The sequence below is a fragment of the Cetorhinus maximus genome, chromosome 7, assembly GCF_964194155.1.
Source record: "Cetorhinus maximus chromosome 7, sCetMax3.hap1.1, whole genome shotgun sequence".
Taxonomy (NCBI): domain Eukaryota; kingdom Metazoa; phylum Chordata; class Chondrichthyes; order Lamniformes; family Cetorhinidae; genus Cetorhinus; species Cetorhinus maximus.
The window spans coordinates 5,982,944-6,009,058 of NC_135885.1; the positions used below are offsets into that span (position 1 = coordinate 5,982,944).

A 26,115-nucleotide genomic window follows, 5' to 3' on the forward strand; every position below is an offset into this window, starting at 1 on the left:
AACCCACATCCCGTGAATGAATAAAAGAAAAAAATAATTGGATTTCCAAAAGGCGTTCGATAAGGTACCGCACATAAGGCTACTTAATAAGAGCCCATGGTGTTGGGGGGTAGTATATTAGCGTGGATAGAGGATTGGCTGACTAATAGAAGAGAGCGGGTTGGGATAAGGGGGGCATTTTCAGGATGGCAACTTGTAACTAGTGGAGTGCCACAGGGATCAATGCTGGGGCCACAATTATTTACAATGTATATTAATGACTTAGATGAGGGAAGTAAATGCACCATTTGCCAAGTTTGCGGATGACACAAAAATAGGTAGCAAGGCAAGCGATGTGGATGACAAAGGCAAAAACAAAAATTGCTGGAAAAACTCAGCAGGTCTGACTGCATCTGTGGAGAGAAAGACAAAGTTAATGTTTCAAGTGACTCTTCTTCAGAGCTAAAGAGAAGTAGAAATGTGGTGAAATATATACTGTTAAAGGGGGATGGAACAGGTGAAGCTGGTAGAAGGCCAGTGATAGGTGGAGGCAAAGGAGAGAGTGCAAAAGATGTCATAAACAAAAGTTTGAAGGGGTGTTGATGGTGGTGATACTGGCTAAAGGAGGTGCTAATGGTGACATTAAGAGTAGAAAGCAGGATGAGCAAGTGACAAATGGTCCTAGTGAGGGAGGGGGGGTGGGGTGGGAGAAAAGATCAAAATAGGCTAAAAGGTGGGGATAAAACAATGGATGGGAATAAATTTTAAAAATAATAATGAGATTGGTGGGAAAATATATAAAAATTTTAAAATAAATATTTGAAAAAGGGGATCAAAAAGGGGTGAGGATGGAGGAGAGAGTTCATGACCTTAAGTTGTTGAACTCAATATTCAGTCCGGAAGGCTGTAAAGTGCCTAATAGGAAGATGAGGTGCTGTTCCTCCAGTTTGCGTTGAACTTCACTGGAACATTGCAGCAGGCCAAGGACGGACATGTAGACATGCGAACAGGGCACTGTGTTGAAATGGCAAGTGACAGGAAGGTCTGGGTCATGTTTGCAGAACACCCCACCCCCACTCGGGCAATCTGTCACTTGCTCATTCTGCTTTCTACTCTTAATGTCACCGTTAGCATCTTCTTTAGCCAATATCACCACCATCAACACCCTTTTGATCTTTTGTTTATGATATTTTTGCAATCTCACCTTTGCCTCCACTTATCACCGGCCTTCTATCCAGCTTCACCTGTCCCACCCCCCCTTAAATAGTATACATTTCACCACATTTTTACTTCTCTTTAGTTCTGAAGAAGAGTCATACAGACTCGAAACATTAACTCTGTCTTACTCTCCACGGATGCTGTCAGGCCTGCTGAGTTTTTCCAGCAATTTTTGTTTGTTTCAGATTTCCAGCACCCGCAGTATTTTGCTTTTATCTTAGTGGATGACAGAGTCTATAGAGGAATATAAACAGGTTAAGCGAGTGGTCAAAAACTTGGCAGATGGAATATATTGTGGGAAAATGTGAGGTTATGCACTTTAGCATGAAGAATAGAGGAGCTGAATATTATTTAAATGGAGAAAGGCTGCGGAAAGCTGCAGCACAAAAGGATTTGGGGGTCCTCATGCATGAATCTCAAAAAGTTATTGTACAAGTTCAGCAGGTGATAGGGAAGGCAAATGGAATGTTGGCCTTTATTTCCAATGGAATGGAGGGAAGTCTTGCTTAAACTATGCAAGGCACTAGTTAAACCACACCAACTGTGAACAATTTTGGTCCCCTTATCTAAGGAAAGATATAGTGGCATTGGAGGCAGTCCAGAGAAGGTTCACTAGATTTATCCCAGGTATGGAGGGATTTTCTTATGAGGAGAGGTGGAGTAGGTTGGGCCTGTACTCACTGGAGTTTAGAAGAATGAGAGGCGACTTTACTGAAACATAAGAATTTTAGGGGGCTTAACAGGCCAGATGCTGAGAGGTTGTTTCCCCTTGTGGGAGTGTCTAAGACCAGAGGGCATAATCTCAGAGTAAGTGGTCACCTATTTAAGACAGAGATGAGGAGGAATTTCTTCTGAGGGTAGTGAATCTGTGGAATTCTGTACCGCAGAGGGCTGTAGAGGCTGGGTCGTTAAGTATATTAAAGGCTGAGATAGACAGATTTTTAACCAGTAAGGGAATCAAGGGTTATGGGGAAAAGGCAGGAAAGTGGAGTTGAGGATTATCAGATCAGCCATGATCTCATTGAATGGCTGAGCAGACTCGATGGGCCGAATGGCCTACTTCTGCTCCTACATCTCATGGTCTTTACAGGGTGAATGCTGAGAACATGCTTCCCCTGGCTGCAGGATCTAAAACATGGAGGCACAGATGAAGAATAAAGGGATCAGCCATCTAAGACTGGAGATGAGGACAAATTTCTTCACTCAGACGGTTGTGAATCTTGAGTTCTCCACCCCAGATAGCTTGTGGATGCTGAATCACTGAGTATATTGAAGACAGTAACCAAAATTCCATCAACCCCAAAGGGAATTACGGAATATGGGGATAGAGCAGGAAGGTGGAGTTGAGGTAGAAGATCAGTCATGATCTTATTGAACCGCGGAGCAGGCTCGAAGGGCCAAATAGCCTCCTCCAGCTCCTATTTCTTCTGTTGAATCAGAGGGAGGTGAGCATCCAGAACTCCACCTCCTTTTACCTTTGGGCAACTTTTAAAAAAAAAAAAATTCATTTATGGGATGTGAACGTCGCTGGCTTGACCGACATTTTTTTGCCCATCCCTAATTGCCCTTGAGAAGGTAGTGGTGAGCTGCCTTCTTGAGCCGCTGCAGTCCGTGTGGTGTAGGTACACCCACAGTGCTGTTAGGGAGGGAGTTCCAGGATTTTGACTTAGCGACAATGAAGGAACGGGTGATATATTTCCAAGTCAGGATGGTGAGTGACTTGGAGGGGGACTTGTGGGTGGTGGGGTTCCAGTGGAACTACTGGCCTTGTCCTAAGTGATGGAGGCTATAGGTTTGGAAGATGCTGTCGAAGGAGCCTCGATGAGTTGCTGCAGTGCATCTTGTAGACGGTGCACACTGCTGCTACTGTGCGTCAGTGTTTGAGGGAGTAAATATTTAAGCTAGTGGACTGCTTTGTCCTACAGCTTTACTCTGGTGGCAAAGCTGCCAAATGAGGGACATGCAGTTTATTTTTCCTGGAGAGAATGTAAGCATAAAGTCAGATAGAACCGTGGCCTACCCCCACCCCAACTTGACCAGGTCTGCCCCTTGCCCTGGTTTCTAACCTTGGTTTGGTGTATTCCAGTCGATGACTAGCCAGGAAAAGTATAAAGCTGCAATCGGCCAGAAATTAGTGAAGAAGATGTAACACATGGTCACGGTGCACGTAATCCCTGTAACATGAAATCAGAAACATAGGTCAAGCTCTCGAAGATGAATTGGCTAAAATCAAAATAAAGAGATGATACAATGGTGATGAATAGAACATCCTTCCACTTTTGGCACCTGGAGTCACCATCGAGTAATCCTATCCCCACATTAAATGCAGCGGAGCTTTAATTCTTTACTCTTTTTAAGATGTGGATGTCACTGGCCAGCATTTATTGCCCATCCCCAATTGTCCTTGAGGAGGTGGTGGTGAGCTGCCTTCTTGAACACGACTGAATAGCTTGCTAGGCCATTTCAGAGGGCAGTCACTTACATTGCCCTGGGTCTGGAGTCACATATCGACCAGACTGAGTAAGGACAGTAACATTTTCTTCCCTAAAGGACACAAGTGAACCAGGTGGATTATTTATGTAATTAACCTGAATTTAAATTCCCAGTTGCCATGGTGAGATTTGAACTCATTGGTCCAGGCCTCTGGATTATCAGTCTGGTAACACATATTGCACCTCACTCTGGAGGGGTGTCATTATTCTCTCCCTTTGGAGAAAAAGTATTCTCAGCAGATATTGGCCATTCTGAAAGTTGACAAGAGAGTTAGTTTAGCTTAGAGTGAATTAACAAGGAACCATTGACAAGATTCGTGAGCCTATCGACTGAGACCCAAGATAGGAATATAGAAATCCCCAATAAAAGCAAAGGACAAACGCTCCTACCATTGTGGGCTCACTATTTTCATTAGGTAAGGGGCATGAAGGGGTATGGAATTAAGATGGGTAGATGGATTAAAAATACAGATCAGCAATAACCTAACTGAATGATGGAACAGGTTTGAAGGGCTGAATGGCCATTCAAGTTTTTACATTCCCATCTCAACCATTTAAAAAAAAAAGAGGAACAGTTTATGCATCTTCATCAAAATATGCAAGCCAAAAATGAAAATTCCCCATATCCATTATAAACAAATCTCTGTCGACATTATCCTTTAAATCCTGACTGCACTTCAATTATACAACCATTCAAAAACAAACAAACAAACAAACAAACATTCTTAGAAGAACGGCCTTCAATTTTCAACCAGATAAAGCGAAAACATCGTTGGAAAGAATGACCTTACCCATAATTAGAAAAGATATAACCCACTGATAGACGGAGATCATTTGCAAGTGTCGTTCTATCTTGGACCTCGCTAACCAAGGAAGAGATGGTAGGTTACTCAAGGCAGAGAGAATACTTGCACCAGTTCCTAGAAAAGGTTGAAACAAAGAAGGTAAGTCCATCATTTTTACAGGTTTAAGTTTCATCTTGAAATTGCACTTGGCATTTTGGCGAACGAGTGCTTGGCTCAGTGCAAGGCTGACAGACTTCCATTTTTATAGTGCTTTATGACCACAAGATGTCCCAGTGATTAAATAGTTTGCAAAGTGTAGCCACTGTTGAAATGAAGGCAACACAAGACATCTCCACTACCAACGCACTGTGGCAGCAGCGTACAACGCCTACAAGACACACTGCAACAACTCGTCAAGGCATCGTCGACAGCACCTTCCAAACTCGCAACCTCTTATCACCTAGAAGGACAAGAGCAGCAGACACATGGGAAACGCCACCATCTTCAAACTCTCTTCCAAGTCACACACCATCCTGACTTGGAAATATATCGCTGTTCCTTTACTGTTAGGTCAAAATCCTGGAACTCCCCCGCTAACAGCACTGTGGGTGTACCCACATCGCATGGACTGCAGCGATTTAAGGCAGCGGCTCACCACCACCTTCTCAAGGGCAACAAATGCTGGTCTTGCCAGCGACACTCACATCCCATGAATGAATAAAATAAAAGAAGCTCCCACAAACAGCAATGTGATAATGGCCAGATAATCTGTCTTTTGTGATGTTGATTTGAGGGATAAATATTGGCCCAGGACACTCAAGAACTCATTGCTCTTCTTCAGAATAGTGCCATGGGATCTTTTACGCCCACCTTGGAGAGAAGGCGGGGCCTCAATTTAATACCTCACCCGAAAGACGGCATCTGTGGCAGTGCTGCACTGGGTCTAACAGCCTGAATTACGTGCTCAAGTCTCTGTAGGGGGGCTTGAGCCCACCACCTTCTGACTTAAGAGGCGAGGGTGCTAACTACTGAGCTATGGGTAATAATCAGCACAGATAGATATATAGTCAAGCTTCAGGCTGAGCACACAGCCTTGATCGCCCACTTCGTGAGTGCTGTAATGTCAGAGGCGCTGACCTCTGAAGGAAAATGTTAACCGATGACCAATCTCATGACCCTACGGAATGAACCAGAAAAAGGGAGGGAATTCTCCAGTTTCTTCACCAACACTCCATCTTCAAGCACCATTAACACAAATTAAACTAGTTAAGTTAAACCAGTCATACGTCTCTGTTGCTGCTTGCCATGCCTTGCTATGATAGGCTTACCTGCCCACATTAACAGTGACAGAAATATTTCCCAAGTAAACGGCACAATGCCAAGTAAATGCAAGTTGTCATTTGGTAGTACAGACCTTGAATTTTGCTGAAAAGAGAGACATGTTGAAGCTTTTCATCTTGCACTCATCAGGACAAACACAAGAATGCCAAATTTCAGATAACAACAATTTATACTACAGGGGAAAAGGATGGTGATTGGTTGGCAAGTCAATTCTGATTGGCTGAGATGTTGCCATGGAAAAAGCACTGGGAACTATAGGCTCCCCAAGCTCCCAGGCAAATTTGGCATTCTTGTGTTTGTCCCGATGAGTGCGAGATGAAAAACTTTGGTAACGTCTCTCTTTTTCAGCAATAAAAATTTATACTCCATTAGAAAAGGGTGCTGAATGGTTAGCAAGTTGATTTTGATTGCTTTTGGCATGGCAATGCCTCAGCCAACAGGGAATTATAGGCTCAACAATCTCCCAGGTAATTCAAATAATGTGCAAGGCTTGAACATATTTCTTTCGTTTGCAGAGAACGGGTCCCTGCGTATGAATGAATGCAGCTTCTAGCAAGTGTAAATGAGCCACATTATCAACTTGATTGATTATCTAAAATTGCTCGTTAGTGTACTTAGCAAGTGCTCGTTAGCACACTTAGGATTGTTCAGCAAGTGCTGCCCAATCACAATTGTTGTGATCATTTGAAAGTTGGCATTCTTGAGTTTGTCCTGATGGGTGGAAGATGAAAAGTTTCGACAACGTGTCTCTCTTCTCAGTGGGTGGGGAAGGTTTGAAAACAAGGCTGGGAAGTTCAGAAATCAAGACCAAGTACCAGTTAAGGTCAGTGAGCACAGGGGTAATTGGTAGATGGGACTTGGTGCAAGTTAGGATATGGGCAGAGTTTTGGATAAGCCCAAGCTTATGGAGGGTAGGCAGCCAGGAGGGCATTGGAATAGTTGAGTTTAAGAGGTCAACAAAGGCACAGGTGAGCAGCAGCTGGACTGAGAGAGGATATTGGTTTAACAATAGCTTGACAAAAGCAGCACGCATTTGCTCATTCTTGACTTGTGAACAGACAATTAGGGATGGTGGGAACGGTCATGGGGTAGATAGTGTGTGCAGAGTGTTAAAACTAGGTCTTCCACAGAGTCTGACCTCTTTTAAAGCAAATCGCTTGATTAACTGAGTCACTGTTTTCAGTCCTGCACAAGTAGACCCAATGATCACAAGAGTCGCAGTATAAGCATGAAATCTAAAAACTCGTCTGAAATGGTTTACTCCTAACATCAAAAATACAAGGTTAGGACTGATTTCATTTGATTGAGATTCCTCCCGTATCCCATATTAAATTCAGGTTATCTGAACAAAGGCTTTCCCTCCTCCCCCCTCTCTCAAGTTAATCTATTCCAAATAAACAAGTAGATACTGGACCTTCCCCCTGAACCTTTGATCACTTTTCACCCTCATTAGGTACAATTAGCCTTGCTGCTGACAGACAAATGGGTCAAAGGCTAACACTTTGGACCTGAAAAGTGCCTTGTCTACCTCAAATTACCCTGGAAAGGCCAAGTATCTCTAAAATTTGAACAGGTTAAGCAAACCGTTTTACAATGCTACTATGCAGTGGCTATGTGAGTGGTATTTTCTGCTAACAAGATGCTGCCATCAGTCCAAAGGGGGTTCTGCCTACCACACAATTGCATGATGTTGTGTATGAAGTTCAGTGCCAGTGTGATGCCAGGTACACAAGGCTGTACGTCCTAGTGATTGGCTGATCGAAAGAAAACAGCATGTTCCTTCGATTGTTCGTAACAGGCAGAGTACAGTCCATAACAAAAACAGAATTACCTGGAAATACTCAGCAGATCTGGCAGCATCGGTGGAGAAGAAAAGAGTTGACGTTTCGAGTCCAACATGACCCTTCAACAGTACAGTCCATACTCAATCAGCCCACGCTGGTAAAACCCAAAACAATTTATCTACCGTTAGATGCGATTCTGAAATTGGGCAGCCCTTGCCGCTGTGTTAATAGCTACACTCACAACTAATTTATAAGCAACATAAGCAATTCATACACAGGAACCCAAGCTCTGCAAACAAAAGGAATATGTTCAAGCCTCATGTTTTTAAAATACCCAGGAGCCTGGGGAAACCTATACTTCCCCATTACTTTCTCCAAGGCAATACCTTGGCCAATCAGAGTTAACGTGGCAACCAATCACTACTCTTTTCTCCTGCAGTATAAATTGTTGCGATCGTTTGAAGTTTGACATTCTTACATTTGTCCTGATGAGTGCGAGACGAAAGCTTCAGCAACATGTCTCTCTTTTCATATTTTTGAAAGTTACTATTGAATTTGCTTCCACCACTCGTTCAGACAGTACATTTGATGATATCATCTCACTGGTGTGCAAAAAAAAAATCATCTTCCTTTGGTGCATTTGCCAATTATCTTAAGATTCTGCCCTCTGGTTCAAATATAATAGTCAAACATGCAGTGTGTTGATGAGGAACTCTGCAGTGTCTAAATGAGGATTAAATAACAGCGGTAGACAAAGCGTGCATTTTGAAGGGTGGTTACTCAGCCTTGAGTTAGCGGGAAAAAGGTTCCAAAAGCTTTGTATTGCTGAGGCGTGTCTCAGTTGGTAGCACTCTCGCCTCGGACTTAACAAGGTCCTAGGTTCAAGCCCCACTCCAGGGTTTGAGTACACAAATTAAGACTGATACTCCAGTGCAGTACCGAGGGAGCTTTGCACTGTTGGGGGTACCGTCTTTCAACTGAGGCGTTAAATCGAGGCCTCATCTGCCTGCTAGCATGAATGTTAAAGACCCCATGGCACAATTTGAAGAGCAGCAGGGGAGTTCTCCCTGGTGTCTTGGTCAATATTTCACCCTCAATCAACAAAATAGATTATCTCGTTATCATCACATTATTGTTTGTGGGAGTTTGTTGTGTGCAAATTGGCTGCCATATTTCCTACATTACAACAGTGGCTAAATTTTGAAAGTACTTCATTGCCTGTAAGGAGCTTTCAGACACTTCTGCATATCGCCATTGCTTCTTTTGCCAATCACCTTAAATTGGTGTTCTCTGGTTCTTGATCCATCCACCGATGGAAACGATTTCTCCCTGTCTACTCTGTCTGGACCCCTCACGATTTGATGAACACATCTATCAAATCTCCTCTCAACCTTCTCTTTTCCAAGGAGAACAATTGGGATCAATTCAAAATTGCAAATACTTTGTTTGGATGTAATGTCGCTGAACCACTAGTGCAAAAGCCCAGGCTAATGCTCTGGAGACATAGGTTCAAATCCCACCATGGCAGCTGCTGGCATTTAAATTGAATTTATAAATTGGGAATTGAAAGCTCGCCCAGCGATGGTGACCTGACAGCTATCAATGAGCGTAGAAACACACCCTGGCTCACCAATGCCCTTTAGGGAAGGAAATCTGCCTTCGTAACCCGGTCTGGCCTTCACTGGACTCCAGACCCACAGCAATGTGGTTGACTCTTAACTGCTCCCTGAAATGGTCTAGCAAGCCACTCAGCTCAAGAGCAATAAGGGATGGGCAACAAATTTGCCAGCAACGCCCACATCCCATGAAAGAATATGAACAAAAAAAAAAGAGAACTTGATGAACACTTGAAGGGAAGGACATTTAAAAGGGCTGTGGAGAAGGAGTAGTGGGTGTAGGATTAATTGGAGATCCCTACCCAAGAGCCAGCACAGACATGGTGGGTCAAATGGCCTCCTTTCAACTGCGCCTTATGTATCAGTCTATGTGTCTATGCCGAATCATGAATTGTAGTTTTTTTTTCTTAAAAATAAATTTAGAAGCTTGAGCTGGTCACTTAAGAGGACACTGTCTATTATTTGGCCAATGTTCAAATGCAACAGTAAATGCTTCTGTACAGTTAACTTTAATCTTAAACCTGATAAGCTTTGGCACATACACTGGGACCATGCAAAGTGAAATAATCAGGGCCATGTCAACATTTAGGATTGCATCAGGTGTCACATGGAACAATTGGAAAGCAGCATTCAAAATTCACAAAGACTAGAGCTACAAGTAGGTTTTTGATGGTTTTAACCAGGACATTTGATCAAAAACAGAATAACCCAAGCTATACATTTACACAAAATCTATTATAGTAGCCAGAACCGCAGCACAGAACAGCAAGCTTGCATTTATATACAACCTTTATCAAGATATCCCAAAGCCCACGGCAGCGGTCATACAAAATTTACTGGCGAGACACATAAGAGGCATTAGGACAGGTGCAGTAGTAAGTTTTAAATAGGTATCTTAAAGTAGAAGAGAGGTGGGGGGAGGTTTGGAGAGAAAATTTGGGGGTAGACACGGGCACTAATGGTGAAGTGATAGAAAAATCAGGGATGAGCAAGAGGGCAGAAGTGAAGGAACACGGCTCCGGGAGGGTTGTAAAAAGAGTCCACTTGACCCATTATGCTTATGCTGGCTCTTTAAAGGAGCCATCACATCAGCCCCACTCCCCTGCTCCTTTCCCATCAAATCTTTTAATTGCAAAAATGCACATTATATCAAATTATTTTTCTAGGGAAGGCATCAGTCTCCTGAGGTGACAAAATGCAGGCTTGAACTCTTAACTAGATTGATTGTGTCTCTCTCTCTCTCTCTCTCTCGAGCAGAGAGAACAGTGAAGGGGCATTGCTCTCCTTACAGCAGAGTCATGGAGTCGTATGCAGGAGGCCATTCAGCCCATCGAGTCCATGCCAGCTCTCTGTACTGAAATCCAGTCAGTCCAATTCCCCTGCTCTATACCATAGCTCTGCAGGCTTATTCCCCTCAAGGGCCCATCCAATTTCCTTTTGAAATCATTCATCGTCTTCACTTCCACCACCCCAGTGCGCAGCGAGTTCCAGGTCATTACCACTCGCTGCGTGAAAAGCTTTTCCTCACATTCCCCCTGTAACTCTTGCCCAGAATCTCTCATCCTCTAGTCCTTGTAACATCAGCTAATGGGAACAGTTTTCCCTTGTCTACCTCATCCAAACCTGTCATTATCTTGTACACCTCTCTCAAATCTCCCCTCAATCTCCTTTTCTGTTTTTAAAAAAGGGAAAAACATCATCAGTTTCTCCAACTTAAGCTTGGAACTAAAATCCCCCGTTCCTGGAACCATTCCGACAAATCTCTTCTGCAGCCTCAAATTCTTCCTGAAGGACAGCAACCAGATGTAATACTCCAACTGTGCCCAACCAGAGCTTTATAAAGGTGCAGCATAACTTCCCTACTTTTGCACTCAGTACCTCTATTTACGAAGCCCAAGATCCCATCTGCTATGCTAACTACACCCTAAATATGTCCTGCCACTTCAAAGGTCGATGCACATGAACCTCCAGGTTCTGGTCCCTGTACACTGTTTAGAACCGTGCCACTAATCTATATTACCACTCCTGATACCTTCTGTCAAAATTATTTTACTGAGGTCTCTTGCCTGTTCTGATTGATTCTGAAGTACAATAGATTGACCTTGCCTTGAAGAAATACAGGCTCCTTGATTCATGTTCTGCCCTTAAGGTCTTTTACTTCCCCACTAGTAATCCAGAGGCCAAAACGTTCTGAGGACATGGGTTCAAATCCCACCATGGCAGCTGGTGGAATTTGGATTCGAGTAATAAATCTGGAATATATCAGTGATAGTGACCATGGCAGCTATCATCTGGTTCACCAATGTCCTTTAGGGAGGGAAATCTGCCATCCTTACCCGGTCTGGCCTACACGTGACTCCAGACCCACAGCAACATGGTTGACTCTTAACAGCCCTCTGAAATGGCCAAGCAAGACACTCAAGGGCAATTAGGGATGGGCAACAAATGCTGGCCTTTCCAGCAATGCCCAAATCCCAAGAAAGAATGAAGGGGAAGAAACTCCATGCACACAGCATTCTATCATTGTGAAAATGTCCAGTGGCACATTTCTGCCTGATCAACTTGGATTGTTTACGATCGATCACTAATGAAATTTATTGAGGTACAAGATATTTTATCAGAAGGCAAATGTCCCCATTGAATGAAAAAGTCATTGCAGATTAGGACCAGAAACTTATGATAAAATAAGCACACGGCCCTAATAATACATTAGCTCATGTTTGACCTGTGACCAAGCATTGCTCTAGAAGATTGTCTGCCTCCGTCCAAAGGAGTAGGAATAATATTGTAGAGGACATGGTTATATGAGACATCAATGGAGCATTATTGTACTTAGGACAGGAACAGAATGTGCTGTGCATATTGCAAAAGGGATATAGAGGCTCTGATGAAAAGGCAAAAGAAAAAGATTTAGAAAGATGATACAGGAACAGAGAGTTTGTTATTATCAGGAAAGACCGAACTGGCTGGAACTCTTTTCTTTATAAAAGAGGGGTGACCTGATAGAGGTCTTTAAAATTAGAAAGAGGTTTGACACCATAAAGAGCTTTCCACTTGAGGGAGAGCCCAATACTAGGAGCAAAGGTAGTCACTATTTCAAAATTTCTTTACCCAGAGAGTGATGAGAATCTGGAACTCTACCACAGGGAGCGGTTGAGGTGAATAATGGAGGTGCATTTAAAGGAAAGATAGATAAACATATGAGGGAGAAAAGTCGCTTGATAGTACAGGACTGAATATTGCTGGAAAAGAGAGACATGTTATCAAAGTTTTTCATCTCACACTCATCAAGACAAACACAAGAATGCCAAATTTGCCTGGGAGCTTGGGGAGTCTATAGTCCCCAGTGATTTTCCCATGGGAACATCTCAGCCAATCAGAACTGACTTGCCAACCAATCACTACCCTTTTCTCCTGTAGTATAAATTATCATCTGAAATTTGGCATTCTCGCATTTGTCCTGATTAAGTGCAAGATGAAAAGCTTTGACAACATGTCTCTCTTTTCAGTGATATGAGCGAATAAAAGAATGTGTTGATAGGGTTAAATGAAGTAGGATGGGAGGAACCTGGTGTGGAGGATTGTCGCCGGGGTGAATCTGGAGGACCTGTAAATTGTGTCGTAAATCTATGATGAAACTATATAGAAAATGAATAATCAGATCTGGCCAGAACCGAATCCAAGGGCAGAGGACACGTTTACAGCTGCAAATGTTTGGCAAGGTTCTGCTAGAGTTTGAAACAATACAGGTTGAGTTTTGATAAGTAAACACATGTGTTATCTATTTCTCTCTCTGTTTTTTTAGGAACGTAGATATTCAACAAAAATTACTGCAAATGTTTATTTAAATACACACTGAGTAGACTTACAAAGTTTACCCAAGGCGATATCATCGTGTATGAACCCTTTTTCACGACCTTTATAAGTCAGATCCTGTTAAATCCAGTTTCGGTGACCATAATTGGTCCAAACTTGCAGACTTTGCTGACCAGGCTCATTTACTACCCAGCCTAGCCTTAATCTGAAGTTGGGTTGGTGATGGTCTTTCTGTCCAACTGGGTTGTTAGCTGGACAACTTCAGGTGCCAGTAAAGGATCGGAGTCACACAAAAGCCAAGCCTCAACCAAACCAGTTGTGTTTTTAAGAAAAAAAAATGACTGTTGCACATAAAACAAGTTAATAAGGCCATTAAAAAAAATGTAAACAAACACCACTGCGATTCGTTAGAAAGCAGAGAGGGCACATTAAAATTGTGTCGAACCAAGTGAGGATTGTGCAGAGTTCTGGTTTCGATATTACAAGAAAGGATACAGGGGCGAGCTGGTGAAGGTGCAAAAAAAGAGAAAGGATTGGGTGATATCTATGGGAACCGAGAGGTTAGAATGATCAGAAAATGTTAAACAGTCCGAGGGTCTTAAGAGGAGCGACCTTATAGAGATCTTCAAATTATGAAGGGGTTCGATAGGGTGGCAAAACCGAGGCTTCCACTTGGTGTGGGGGGGTGGAGGAAAGAGTCCAAAATTACAGACCCTTTAAGAAGAAGCCAGATAAACACGTGCAGGTAGGGTTGGATAAAATATGGTGGAAAGAGGTCTCTTTGGGCTGAATGGACTGCTGGCAATTCTATGCAAATTCAGTTTTCTATGGAAGGATTTGAACTCAGCCCTCAGGAGGTGCTGGTCCAATGAAACAATGGGGAGATGGTGGCGTAGTGGTAATGTCACTAGACTAGAAATTCAGAGGCCCAGGTGAATGATCTGGGGAGATGGGTTCAAATCCCATGGCGGGATTTCAAATGAATAGACATTTGGAATTGAAAGTTAGTCTCAGTAATGGTGACCATGAAACTATTATTGTAAATAAAGTCCCATCGGGCTCACTAATGCCTCTTTGGGAAGGAAACCTGCTGTCTTTACCTGGTTGATTCTTAACTGCCCTCTAAAATGGCCTAGCAAGCCACTCAGTTCAAAGGCAATTAGGGATGGGCAACAAAGGCTGGCCTTGCCTATAAAAGGATATATTAAAAAAAACACAAGCACTAACACCCACTTATTCATTGCACACCCAACAGTAACAGACTTGGATATGCAGGTGTACATAAAGCAGATCAAGTCCCACTCACCCATCACCACCCATCACCCCTGCGCTCAACACTGGCTCCTGGCCAATGCCTTAATTTTGAAATTCTCATCCCTATTTTCAAATTCCTCCATGGCCTCTTCCCCCCCCTCCCCTCCGCCCACCCACCTTATATCCGTAACGTTCTCCAGCCTTCCAATGCTCCAAGATATCTGGCCATCACCTTTAGGTATGAACATACAAACTAGGAGTAGGCCACTCGGCCCTTTGAGCCTGCTCCACCATTCAAGACCATGGCTGATCAGGCTGTAACCTCCCACCTACCCCTGTAACCTTTCACCTCATAGACTCTTGATAAACAATCTAGCTCTGCCTTGAAAACATTCAAAGACTCTGCATCCACTGCCTTTTGAGGAAGGGAGTTCCAAAGGCATTACCGCCAGAGAAAAAATTTCTCCTCCTCGGTCTTAAATGGGCGAACCCTTATTTTCAAACAATGACCCCTAGTTCTAGATTTTTCCACAAGAGGAAACATCCTCTCCACATCCACCCTGTCAAGACCCCTCGGATCTTACATTTCAAACATGTCACCTCTTACTCTTCTAAACTCCAGCGGGTACAAGCCTAGCCTGTCCAACCTTTCCACATAATTCAACCCACCCATTCCAGGTATTAGTCTGATAAACCTTCTCTGAACTACTTCCAATGTATTTATATCCTTTCTTAGAAAAGGAGACCAATACTGTACACATTACTCCAGATGTGGTCTCAGTGTCCTGTACAACTGAAGCATAACCTCCCTATTTTTGTATTCAATTCCCCTCGCAATAAGTGATAACATTCTATTCGCTTTCCTAATTACTTACTGTACTTGCATACTAGCTTTTGTGATTCATGCATCGGACACCTAGACTCCTCTGAAGCTCAGAACTCTGCAATTTCTCATCATTTAGATAGTATGCTTCTTTTTTTATTCTTCCAGCCAAAATAGACAATTTCACATTTGTCCATTTTTGACAGCACCTTACAAACCCACGACCACTACCATCTAGAAGGACAAGGGAAGCAGACACATGGGAACACCACCACCTGGAAGTTCCCCTCCAAGCCACTCACCATCTCGACTTGGAAATATATCGCCGTTCCTTCACTGTCACTGGGTCAAAACCCTGGAACTCCCTCCCTAACAGCACTGAGTGTACCTACACCACATGGACTGCAGCAGTTCAAGATGGTAGCTCACCACCACCTTCTCAAAGGCAATTAGGGACGGGCAATAAATGCTGGCCTAGCCAGCGACATCCATAATCCCATGAAAAAATAAAAACAGCTCCATTTGCCAGATCTTTGCCCACTCACTTAACCTATGTCACTTTGTAGCCTCCTTATGTCCTCATCACAACTTACTTTCCTACTATCTTGGTGTCATCAGCAAATTTAGCAACCATACCTGTGATCCATTCATTCAAGTCATTTGTATCAACTGTAAAAAGTTGAGGGCCCAGCACTGATCCCTGTGGCACAGCACTTGTCACATTCTAGAAAAAGACCCATTGATGCCCACCCTCTGTTTCCTGTTAGCTGGCCAATCTTCTATCAATGCCAATATGTTAACCCTCCACACCAGGAGCTTTTATTTTCCGCAATAACCTTTGATGTGGAACCTTATTGAATGCCTTCTGGAAATCTAAGTACAATACATCCACCAGTTCCCCTTTATCCACAGCATATGTGACTCATTCAAAGAACTTCAATAAATTGGTTAAATAAGATTTCCCTCTCACAAAACCATGTTGACCTCTGCCTGGAATGCTTTGAATTTTTTTTTTTAAAGTGCCATAACATCTTTAATAATAACTTCCAACATTTTCCCTATGACAGATTTTAAGCTAAGTGGCCCTGTAGTTTCTAGTTTTGTCCCCCTCCCTTTTCGAATAAAGGGGTTACATTTGCTATTTTCCAATCTAATGGAACCTTCCCCGAATCCAGGGAATTTTGGAAAATTAAAACCAACGTATCAACTGTCTCAATAGCCACTTCTTCTAAGTCCCCGGGATGAAGTCCATCAGGGCCTGGGGATTTGTCAGCCCGCAGCACTAACAGTTTGTAAAGTATCACTTCCCTGTTGAATGTAATTTTCCCCAACTTTCTCCCTCCCTTCCATTTCCTGATTTACAGCTATTTCTGGGATGTTACTTGCATCCTCTACAGTGAAGACTGATGCAAAATACCTGTTCAATTTATCTGCCATCTCCTTACTATCCATTATTAATTCCCCAAACTCACCTTCTATAGGACCAACAATCACTTTGTCAACTCTTTTCTTTTTAAATATCTATAGAAACTCCTACTATCCATCTTTACATTTCTAGCTAGCTTTCTCTCACACTCTAAATTTTTCCCTCCTTATTAATCTTTTTGTCCTACTTTGCTGTTCGCTATATTCTGTCCAATCTTCTGACCTGCCACCCATCATTCTTTAAGTACGATACTGGGTGGAATTAGCCCAGATTTGCACTAAGTGCAGTAGCGGGCAGGTAAAATGAAGTTTTACTCGCCAGCCGCCATAGCGGCTTTTCACGCCGTATCATCCCAAACCCGCCACATTAGTTATGCATTCCCAGGAAACATGCCATTTCTATGGTGGGAGGGCTCTCATTGGCCCACCACGCTATCACCTTGACACTTCAGCATGCCGGACTGCACGCACACACCTCTCAGTGCTTCCAACTCACGACTGCTGCAAAGACGACAGGGTGACCCCGAAAGGCAAAAAGACTGCAGCTCCCCCAGGTTCAATGGCATGTCCCTCTAGCGCCTTTCGGACACAGTGGGGGCCCATTGTGATGTCCTCTACCCCCACCTTGGCCGCAGGGTGGGCAGTGACCTCACTAATCTGGCTTGGGAGGCGGTGGCAGCGGTGGTCAGCGCCAACGTCCTGCAAAAGAGGACAGCCACCCAGTGCCAAAAAAGGACAAATGGGTCTCACCCGCTCCGCCAGGGTAACTCACTCTTCTCATCGCTTTCAACTCTCACACTCACAAACCCAATCACACATCCACAGGGATCTCACATCTCGAGGGACAACACCACTAACTCTCACACACCCCCTCACATCTCCAACAGGCTCATAACCTCTTGGGCTTATGCCCTCATCCCGTCCATGGCTCCGCTCACCATACAAACAAACATTCCACTCAGTGCCAAGAGTCCTGCTCACACTCTCTCCATCTGTTATCATGCAGGAGAAGTCTACTCACATCAGCAGGGAGAGGTCCCAGACCAGGGATGGAGTGGCCCACATTAGGCCTCTCACTCGCTTTGAGCAGCATGCCATCATGCTGACTGGTGAGGACAGGGACTGCGCCTGCGGTGATGGTGAGGTCGGAGGCAAACATCTACGCGAGGATCCTGCACTAGATCATCCCTCTCTCAATGCAAATTGGAGTGCTCTCTCTCTCTCCTGCTATTGACTCCGCTGATATGCACTGCTTATCTCTACTTTTGTTCACAGGGAGTTACACAAGTGACTGACACCCCCAGCCAGCCATTCCCACAGCCCCATCCACGTCCTCACCTCCAGCCAAGAGGACACCTCCTCCATTGAAGAGCTGGAAATAAGCAGCTTGGAAGACCCATCACAGCGCTTACCCACACCCTCCACCAGCGCAGAGACACACACCTCGATCGGACCTAGATATAGAGAAGGCTCAGGTTCACTATCTGGTGGTCACCGCACGGATACATGTCCGCAGCAGGAGGAGGCAGGTTCAGCCGAGTTCCCCGGCACTCAGGGGACTGCTAGGAGGTCAGGCATCTGTGAGATCCGAGTTAGATGACGAGCGTCTAGATTCAGCCTTCCAACTCATCCTGGAATCAGCAGAAGGCGGGGGAACATCACACAGAGCTGCTAGAAACCCTCAACAGAGTGGCGCACAAGTTGAGGAGTACGTCCGCCTGCTCTCTGATGAAGTGGTGCCCACATGTGCACATGGAGGTCTCCACAGGGAGGATGGCGGACGCCATGGAGACCCTGGTCTAGCAGAACACAGAGATGTGTGCGGACCTGTGCTCCATTGCAGGAGCCAAGGGTGAGTTCCTGCAGTGGCAACGCGAGGGAGAAACGGGGCACCTCGACATCCCTCCAGGTGTTCCTTCCCCTCAAGGAGTCAGGCCAGAGCCCCTGGCCACCCGGAGGGAGGGGGAGCAGCAGCTGGACACCCCTGGGTCATCCACTCAGGAATCTCAGAGGCTGTCCTCTCCCTCCGAGTCCCCTTTGCCTGTGAGCCCCTCAGCATTGCCCTCTGTCCCCGTAGGGGGAACAGCTGCCCAATGAGGGATTTTGGAGGGAGGAGTGTGTGTGTAGCAGGGCCTCTCGGAGTCTCGTGCAAGCCTCTCCCACACACACGGATCCTTCACGTTTCACACTCACCTCACTGTCCCGAGCATTGTGAATGCTGCCCGCTGGGGTTCACTTTCAGTTGTCCATCTGAGCCTGACCTGCATCTCCGCCCACCCACTGATCACACTCCCATGCAGCAGCTGATCTCACCCAGCACGACTCTCATTTCACTTTCCATTTGGGCAGCATGGTCTTCCCCCCCACCCCACCCCAGATCCCCTTCCCCCTGCCTCTGAACACCTTCCTTGATGCCTTCCACCGCCTGTACACCTTCTCCTCCCTTACCCCCTCCTCCCCCCGGCACCTTCATTCCGACCCCTCCAAACCTCACCCCGGCTGACACCTTCATTCCCCCAACACCTCTTCCTCTCCCACCCCCTTGACCACCATCCATTGTGAGCATCAAGGGTGCCTTTCCAACTCCCTTTGCAGCAGAGCCATGTCCATGAGAATTCACCCAGCATGCCATGGACACTCCTCCAGGATCCCATTGCTGTCGGGCTCCAGCATCTTCTGCTCCTCGGATGTCCCCGATGTGAGCAAGGCCGTGACAGTAAGTCCCAGCTTCTGCACATCACCCTTGGCAAGACTTGTTCTACACCGATGTGTTTCCCTGCCAACGTGGGCGGGCGATCCAGTGGGGGAGAAATGAGTCCAGCGGGCTGGCTTTATAATATGCTGATGTATTACAATGAGGTTCCTAACGTCCGACAGCGGGGAACATGGCCCGCTGTCGACAGGCTAAAGCGGACGATTGCAAACTGGTTTCACAACGTCGTGAAACCGATTTTTGGCTTTCTCACCATATTGTCTGCTCACACCACCGAACACACCTGATGCCAGAGAGCACGGGCGATTCCACCCACTGTCTTTAACTTTAGTTAATTAACCATGGATAGTGGGTTTCTTTCTTGTTGGAATGCATCTATTTTCTGTGTTCTGAAATATCCCTTTAAATATCTGCCACTGCGTCTCTATTGACCTATTCCTTAAGATCATTTGCCAGTCCACTTTAGCTAGCTCCTCTTTCATTCCCATATAACTGTCCTTATTTAAGTTTAAAATACTAGTTTTGGACCCACTTGTTTCTCCCTCAAACTGAATGTAAAATTCAATCATATTATGATCACTGCTACCAAAGGGTGCCTTCATTATGAGGTTCTCAATTAATCCTATCTCCTTGCACAATATCGGGTCTGGTATAGCCTGCTCTCTGGTTGGCTCCAGAGCATATTGTTCTAAGAAACTATCCCGAAAACATTCTATGAACTCCTCATTGAGGTTCCTAAGCCAATCTGATTTTTCAAGTCTTTATGCAGGTTAAAATCCCCCATGGTTATTGCTGTACCTTTCTGACAAGCTCCCATTATCTCCTCCTTTATACTCTGTCCTACTGTGTAGTTACAATTAGGGGGCCTGCACACCACTCCCACAAGTGACTCCTTGCCTTTATCATTCTTCATCTCAACCCAAACTGCTTCTACATCCTGGTTTCCTGAACTTAGGTCATCCCTCTCTAATGTGCTAATACCGTCATCAACTAACAGAGCCACCCCTCCACCTTTTCCTAGCTTCCTGTCCTTCCCAAAAAATCATGCACCCTTTAATATTCAGGTCCCAATTTATGTCATCCTGTAGCCATGTCTCTGTAATAGCTATCAGATCGTACTTATTTATTTCTATTTGTACTATCAGCTCATCTGTATTGTTACAAATGTTACAAATACATGCATTCAGATACACAGCCTTTAGTTTTATCCTATTGTTATTTTTGTTACCTCTAGCTTTGACTGCTGTTTTACTCTTAGTTTTGTACTCTCTATCATGTCATGCTCGGTTTATCATTTCCCATATTAATGCTTTTCTCTCTTGCCTTGTCTCTACTCTTTGGTTTACCACGTCTTCCCAAATTTGAGCCCTTTCCCCCCACTATTTAGTTTAAAACCTTCTCTACTTCCCTAGTTATGTGGCTCGCTAGAACACCAGTCCCAACATGATTCAGGTGTAAACTGTCCCAATGGTACAGATCCCAGTTTCCCCAATACGGGTGCCAATGCCCCACGAACTAGAACTCACTTCTCCCACATCAGTTTTTGAGCCATATATTCATTTCTCTAATCTTATTTGCCTTACGCCAATTTGCTCGTGACTCAGGTAATAACCCAGAGGTTATTACCTTTGAGGTTCTGCATTTTAATGTAGTGTCTAACTCCTCATGATGACTATGCAGAACCTCTTTTCCAGTTCTACCTATGTCATTGGTACCTACGTGGACCATGACAACTGGATCCTCCCCCTCCACTGCAAGTTCCTCTCCGGCACGGAGCTGATGTCCCAAATCCTGGCACTGGGAATGCAACACAGCCGCCTGGATTGTCATTCTTTGCTGCAGAGGACTGTGGCAAATTTGCTCCTTTTTTCTCCCCCCGCCGACTTGAATGACTTCCTGTACCATAGTGCCATGGTCAGTCTGCAGCCCCCACTCTTATCCAAACAAGCTGAGAGAACCTCAAGCTTGTTGGACAAATAGATGGGTAATATTAAGTAGTAATGGTGTGGGAGAAATAAAGGGACACATTAAAACTTGGGATAATCTGAATCACATTGAAACTAGTTAATTTCACAAGGACAGTTTTAGCAATACACCACAGATTTACTCTAAAACCTCAAGTTTAATCTATTCAACCTGCCCTCATAAATTAACCTTTATAGATATGTATAGGAGGGTGAAAGGGTAGAGGATATCTTGATGATAAAGATGACAGGCAGCTCAAAACGACCAGCAGAGACCTGGGGTTGCCAACTGTGATTAAATGTATTCCTGGAGGTTTCATCACCTGACCCGTCCCCACACTCCAGCCATTAGTCGGCCAACACATCCATCCTTGTGATGTACTGCCTTCCTACACCAATTGGAAAGCAAGAGTCTCATTACCCAATTGGATACTGATTGACTGTCAGCCAACCAGCCTTTTTCTCCCCCCACCCCCCGCCTCCCCCACCCCATTTTCAATATTTTTACGTCTAGTATAGAGAAACGTTCAAAGAAAATGACCAAAAAAACATTTTCTTAAAAAAAAATGTCCTGATGATTTTTATCTAGGGTTGCACATAGCAGTGTCCTGGAGATTGATCTTCAATTCCTGGAGACTCCCAAGCCAACCCTGGAGACTCCCAAGCCAACCCTGGAGACTCCCAAGCCAACCCTGGAGACTCCCAAGCCAACCCTGGAGACTCAGCAACCCTAACTAATGGGGCAAGCGGCCCATTTCTGTGCTGTAATAATCTCTGTAAACTTTTAAAAACTCAACTCCTAATCAGGAAAATCGGACATCATCTTCGTAGATCTTCCAGTTTTTGTTTTACGCTACACCTGATACTTCATCTCCCAACACCTACAAGGTATCCAGCATTAAAGTGATGGATACCAAAACTGGAAAACATGGCATTGATTCCTTCAGTTGGAGTTCTGCCAAGTGGCTTGGTCAATAACCCTCACGTGTGGGCCAAGAAAGTTGTGGCTCAGACTCATGCCGCGGATTAATGTACCAGTGCAGGGTTGAGGGAATGCTGCATTGGGATGAGGTTTTAACAGTGTTGGCTGTGGCTGTGGCAGTGGGTGGCACTCTCTCCTCTGAAGTCAGGAGATGGTGGAATCAGCTCCCACTCCAGAGACCCGAGCACAAAAATCCCAGGCTTACCCTCCAGTGCGGCACTGACGGAGATGCTATTTTGCAAGGCCACATCTCCTCTCCCAGCTGCCTACTCCCTAAATGGGGGTGGGGGGAGGCGAACGTTTAAAAAAAAACACATACACAGACAGACTAAGGGAGAAGGAAGTGAGCTGCCCAGAAAGACAGCACTTTGCAGAATACAGCACTCTCTGATCACTGAAATGAAATGGGACGTCTTTAGCAGGTGCTCACGTATTGGGAGTGGGGTGTAGGAACAGGCACAGACCAGACCATTCAGTCCTTGAAGCTATTCCACTTTTCAATAAGATCATGGCGGGTCAGTATCCAGTCACTTGGCTCCATAGTCCGTCCCCAACAAAAGCCTATCAATTTTCAGTTGAAATTTTTCAAGCTTGGGTTGAATGGGGCTCAAGTTGCTTGGATTTCTACCAGCTGGCCCAAGCAAACTTTCACAGAATCACAGGACGGTTACAGCACAGAAGGCGGCCATTCGGCCCATCGTGTCTGCTCTAGCCCTCTGAACGATCAATGCCTCTAGCGCCATTCCCTCACCTTGTCCCTGAACACATTCTTCTTTTTCAGATAATCATCTTAATTCCCTCTTGAAAGCCTTGACTGAACCGCCAGGCAGCAATTCCAGATCGTAACCACTCGCTGTGGGGGAAAAAGTCTCTCCTCATGTTGACATTGCTCCTTTTGCCAATTACCTTAAAGCCTGTGCCCCCTGGTTCGCGGTCCTTCCACCAGTAAGAATATTTTCTCCCTAACTGCTCTGTCTAGACCACGGCCAGGGTTTTCCAGCCCTGTTGTGGGTGGGACCCGCCACGGGCGAGGTGGCCCCCCCCCCCACCCCAGCCAGAAGTCCATTGACTTGCGGCGGAACAGGAAGATCCCAGTGGCGGGCGGGGGCAGAAAATCCCACCCCCCACATCTTTAAGTCACCATTTGCCACGTTGTTTTAAAGCACAAGTTTGGAAGGGGCAGGGGGAAGGGAGGGGAGTGTTCAATTCATCTGTAACAAAGTTTACAGCCAGATAATCACAAACTGCCATAAACAGTTCCAAACATTGCCTCAGGCCGTGGGTAAGAACCCCAGAATCTCTCATGTTACGATCTACATTATTCAATTCTGATCACTTACATTCCATGTGTGATACTCCCAAAGTCACAACAGGAGCTACACTAATGTTCTGAAAGACAATACTCCTCTTACATTCTTTGTGAAAAAACAAGTGAACAGGATTGAGTTTTTACAGACGTGTCTTCAGTTCTTTCATTAAAGGCGTTAACAAAATAAAAAATGAAAAGTTTAATTGTCTAAACATAAACGTCTGTAGACAGGGGTGGTGTCAAAGGACTGTCAAACCCTTCTTCAAAAAAAAGTGTAAAGATAAGCTCAGCGACTATAGGTCAGTTAGTTTTAAGTTCAGCGATGGGGAAACTGTCAGAAACGGTAATTTGGGGCAAAATCAATAGTCACTTGGACAATTGAATTTGAATAAAGGAAACTATGATGGTACGAGGCGCGAGTTGGCTATGATGGATTGGGAAACGTTACTTAAAGGGATGATTGGTGGATAGGCATTGGCAAATGTTCAAAGAGCGCATGGGTGAAATGCAACAATTGTTTATTCCTGTCTGGCGCAAAAGTAAAATAGAAAAGGTGGCCAAACCATGGCTTACATGGGAAATTAGAGATTGTATTAGATCCAAGGGAGAGGCATACAAATTGGTCAGAAAAAACAACAGACCTGAGGATTGGGAGCACTTTAGAATTCAGCAAAGGAGGACCAAGGGATTGATTAAGAAAGGGAAAATAGAGTACAAGAGTAAGCTTGCGGGGAACATAAAAAATGACTGTAAAAGTTTCTATAGGTATGTGAAGAGAAAAAGATTGGTGAAGACAAATGTAGGCCCCTTACAGTCAGAAACAGGGGCATTTATAATGGGGAACAAAGAAATGGCTGACCAACTAAATACATACTTTGGTTCTGTCTTCACAAAAGAGGACACTAATAACATACTAGAAATGTTGGGGAGCACAGGGTTTAGTGAGATGGAGGAACTGAAAGAAATCAGTATTAGTAGGGAAATGGTGTTGGAGAAATTGATGGGATTGAAGGCCGATAAATCCCCAGGGTCCGATAATCTACATCCCAGAGTCCTGAAGGAAGTGGCCTAGAAATAGTGGATGCATTGGTGTCATCTTCTGAGATTCTATAGACTCTGGAACAGTTCCTACAGATTGGAGAGTAGCTAATGTAACCCCACTATTTAAAAAGGGAGGTAGAGAGAAAACAGGGAATTATAGACCAGTCAGCCTGACATCGGTAGTGGGGAAAATTCTAGGGTCCATTATAAAAGATTTAATAGCTGAGCACTTGGAAAACAGTGGCAGAATCGGACAGAGACAGCATAGATTTACGAAAGGGAAATCATGCTTGACAAATCTACTGGAATTTTTTGATAATGTAACTAGTAGAGTTGATGAGGGGGAGCCAGTGGATGTGGTTTATTTGGACTTTCAGAAGGCTTTCAACAAAGTCCCACATAAGAGATTAGCATGTAAAATTAAAGCGCATGGGATTGGGGGTAGTGTATTCAGATGGATAGAAAACTGGTTGGCAGACAGGAAATGTAGGAATAAACGGGTCTTTTTCCGAATGGCAGGCAGTGATTAGTCGGGTACCGCAAGGATCGGTGCTGGGACCCCAGTTATTCACAATATATATTAATGATTTAGATGAGGGAGCTAAATGTAATATCTCCAAATTTGCAGATGACACAAAGCTGGGTGGGAGGGTGAGCTCTGAGGAGGATGCAGAGATGCTTCAATGTGATTTGGACAAGCTAAGTGAGTGGGCAAATGCATGGCAGATGCAGTATAATGTGGATAAATGTGAGGTTATCCACTTTGGTAGCAAAAACAGGAAGGCAGATTATTATCTGAATGGCTATAAATTGAGAGAGGGGAATGTGCAACGAGACCTGGGTGTCCTCGTACACCAGTCGCTGAAGGTAAGCATGCAGGTGCAGCAGGTGGTAAAGAAGGCAAATGGTATGTTGGCCTTCGTAGCCAGAGGATTCGAGTGCAGGAACAGGGATGTCTTGCTGAAATTGTACAGGGCCTTGGTGAGACCACACCTGGAATATTGTGTGCAGTTTTGGTCTCCTTATCTGAGGAAGGATGTACTTGCTAGAGAGGGAGTGCAGTGAAGGTTTACCCGACTGATTCCTGGGATGGCGGGACTGACATATGAGGAGAGATTGAGTTAATTAGGATTATATTCGCTGGAGTTCAGAAGAATGAGGGGGGATCTCATAGAAACCTGTAAAATTCTAACAGGACTAGACAGGGTAGATGCAGGAAGGATGTTCCCGATGGTGGGGGAGTCCAGAACCAGGGGTCACAGTGTGAGGATACTGGGTAGACCATTTAGGACTGAGATGAGGAGAAATTTCTTCACCCAGAGAGTGGTGAGCCTGTGGAATTCATTACCACAGAAAGTAGTTGAGGCCAAAACATTGTATGTTTTCAAGAAGGAGTTAGATATAGCTCTTGGGGCGAAAGGGATCAAAGGATATGGGAAGAAAGCGAGAGCAGGCTATTGAGTCGGATGATCGGCCATGATCATAATGAATGGAGGAGCAGGTTCGAAGGGCCAAATGGCCTACTCCTGCTCCTATTTTTTATGTTTCTATGTTAATTGCAGGTTAATTAAGG

At 44.7% G+C, this 26,115-nt stretch overlaps 2 protein-coding genes across 3 annotated transcripts in view; one reads left to right on the top strand and one right to left on the bottom strand.

Moving 5' to 3' along the window:
* Positions 1–26,115, top strand: part of LOC144682565 (BTB/POZ domain-containing protein KCTD14-like) — a 1,380,231-nt gene that overhangs the window by 997,848 nt on the left and 356,268 nt on the right. The gene's annotated exons all lie outside the window — the stretch shown is intronic.
* Positions 1–26,115, bottom strand: part of LOC144682557 (diacylglycerol O-acyltransferase 2-like) — a 71,051-nt gene that overhangs the window by 36,311 nt on the left and 8,625 nt on the right. The window contains exons 2-3 of the mRNA XM_078544993.1: positions 4,481–4,609; positions 3,264–3,371 (exon numbers count right to left, since the gene is read on the bottom strand). Of these exons, the coding sequence (XP_078401119.1) occupies positions 3,264–3,371; positions 4,481–4,609 (237 nt within the window). The remainder of the gene's footprint in view (positions 1–3,263; positions 3,372–4,480; positions 4,610–26,115) is intronic.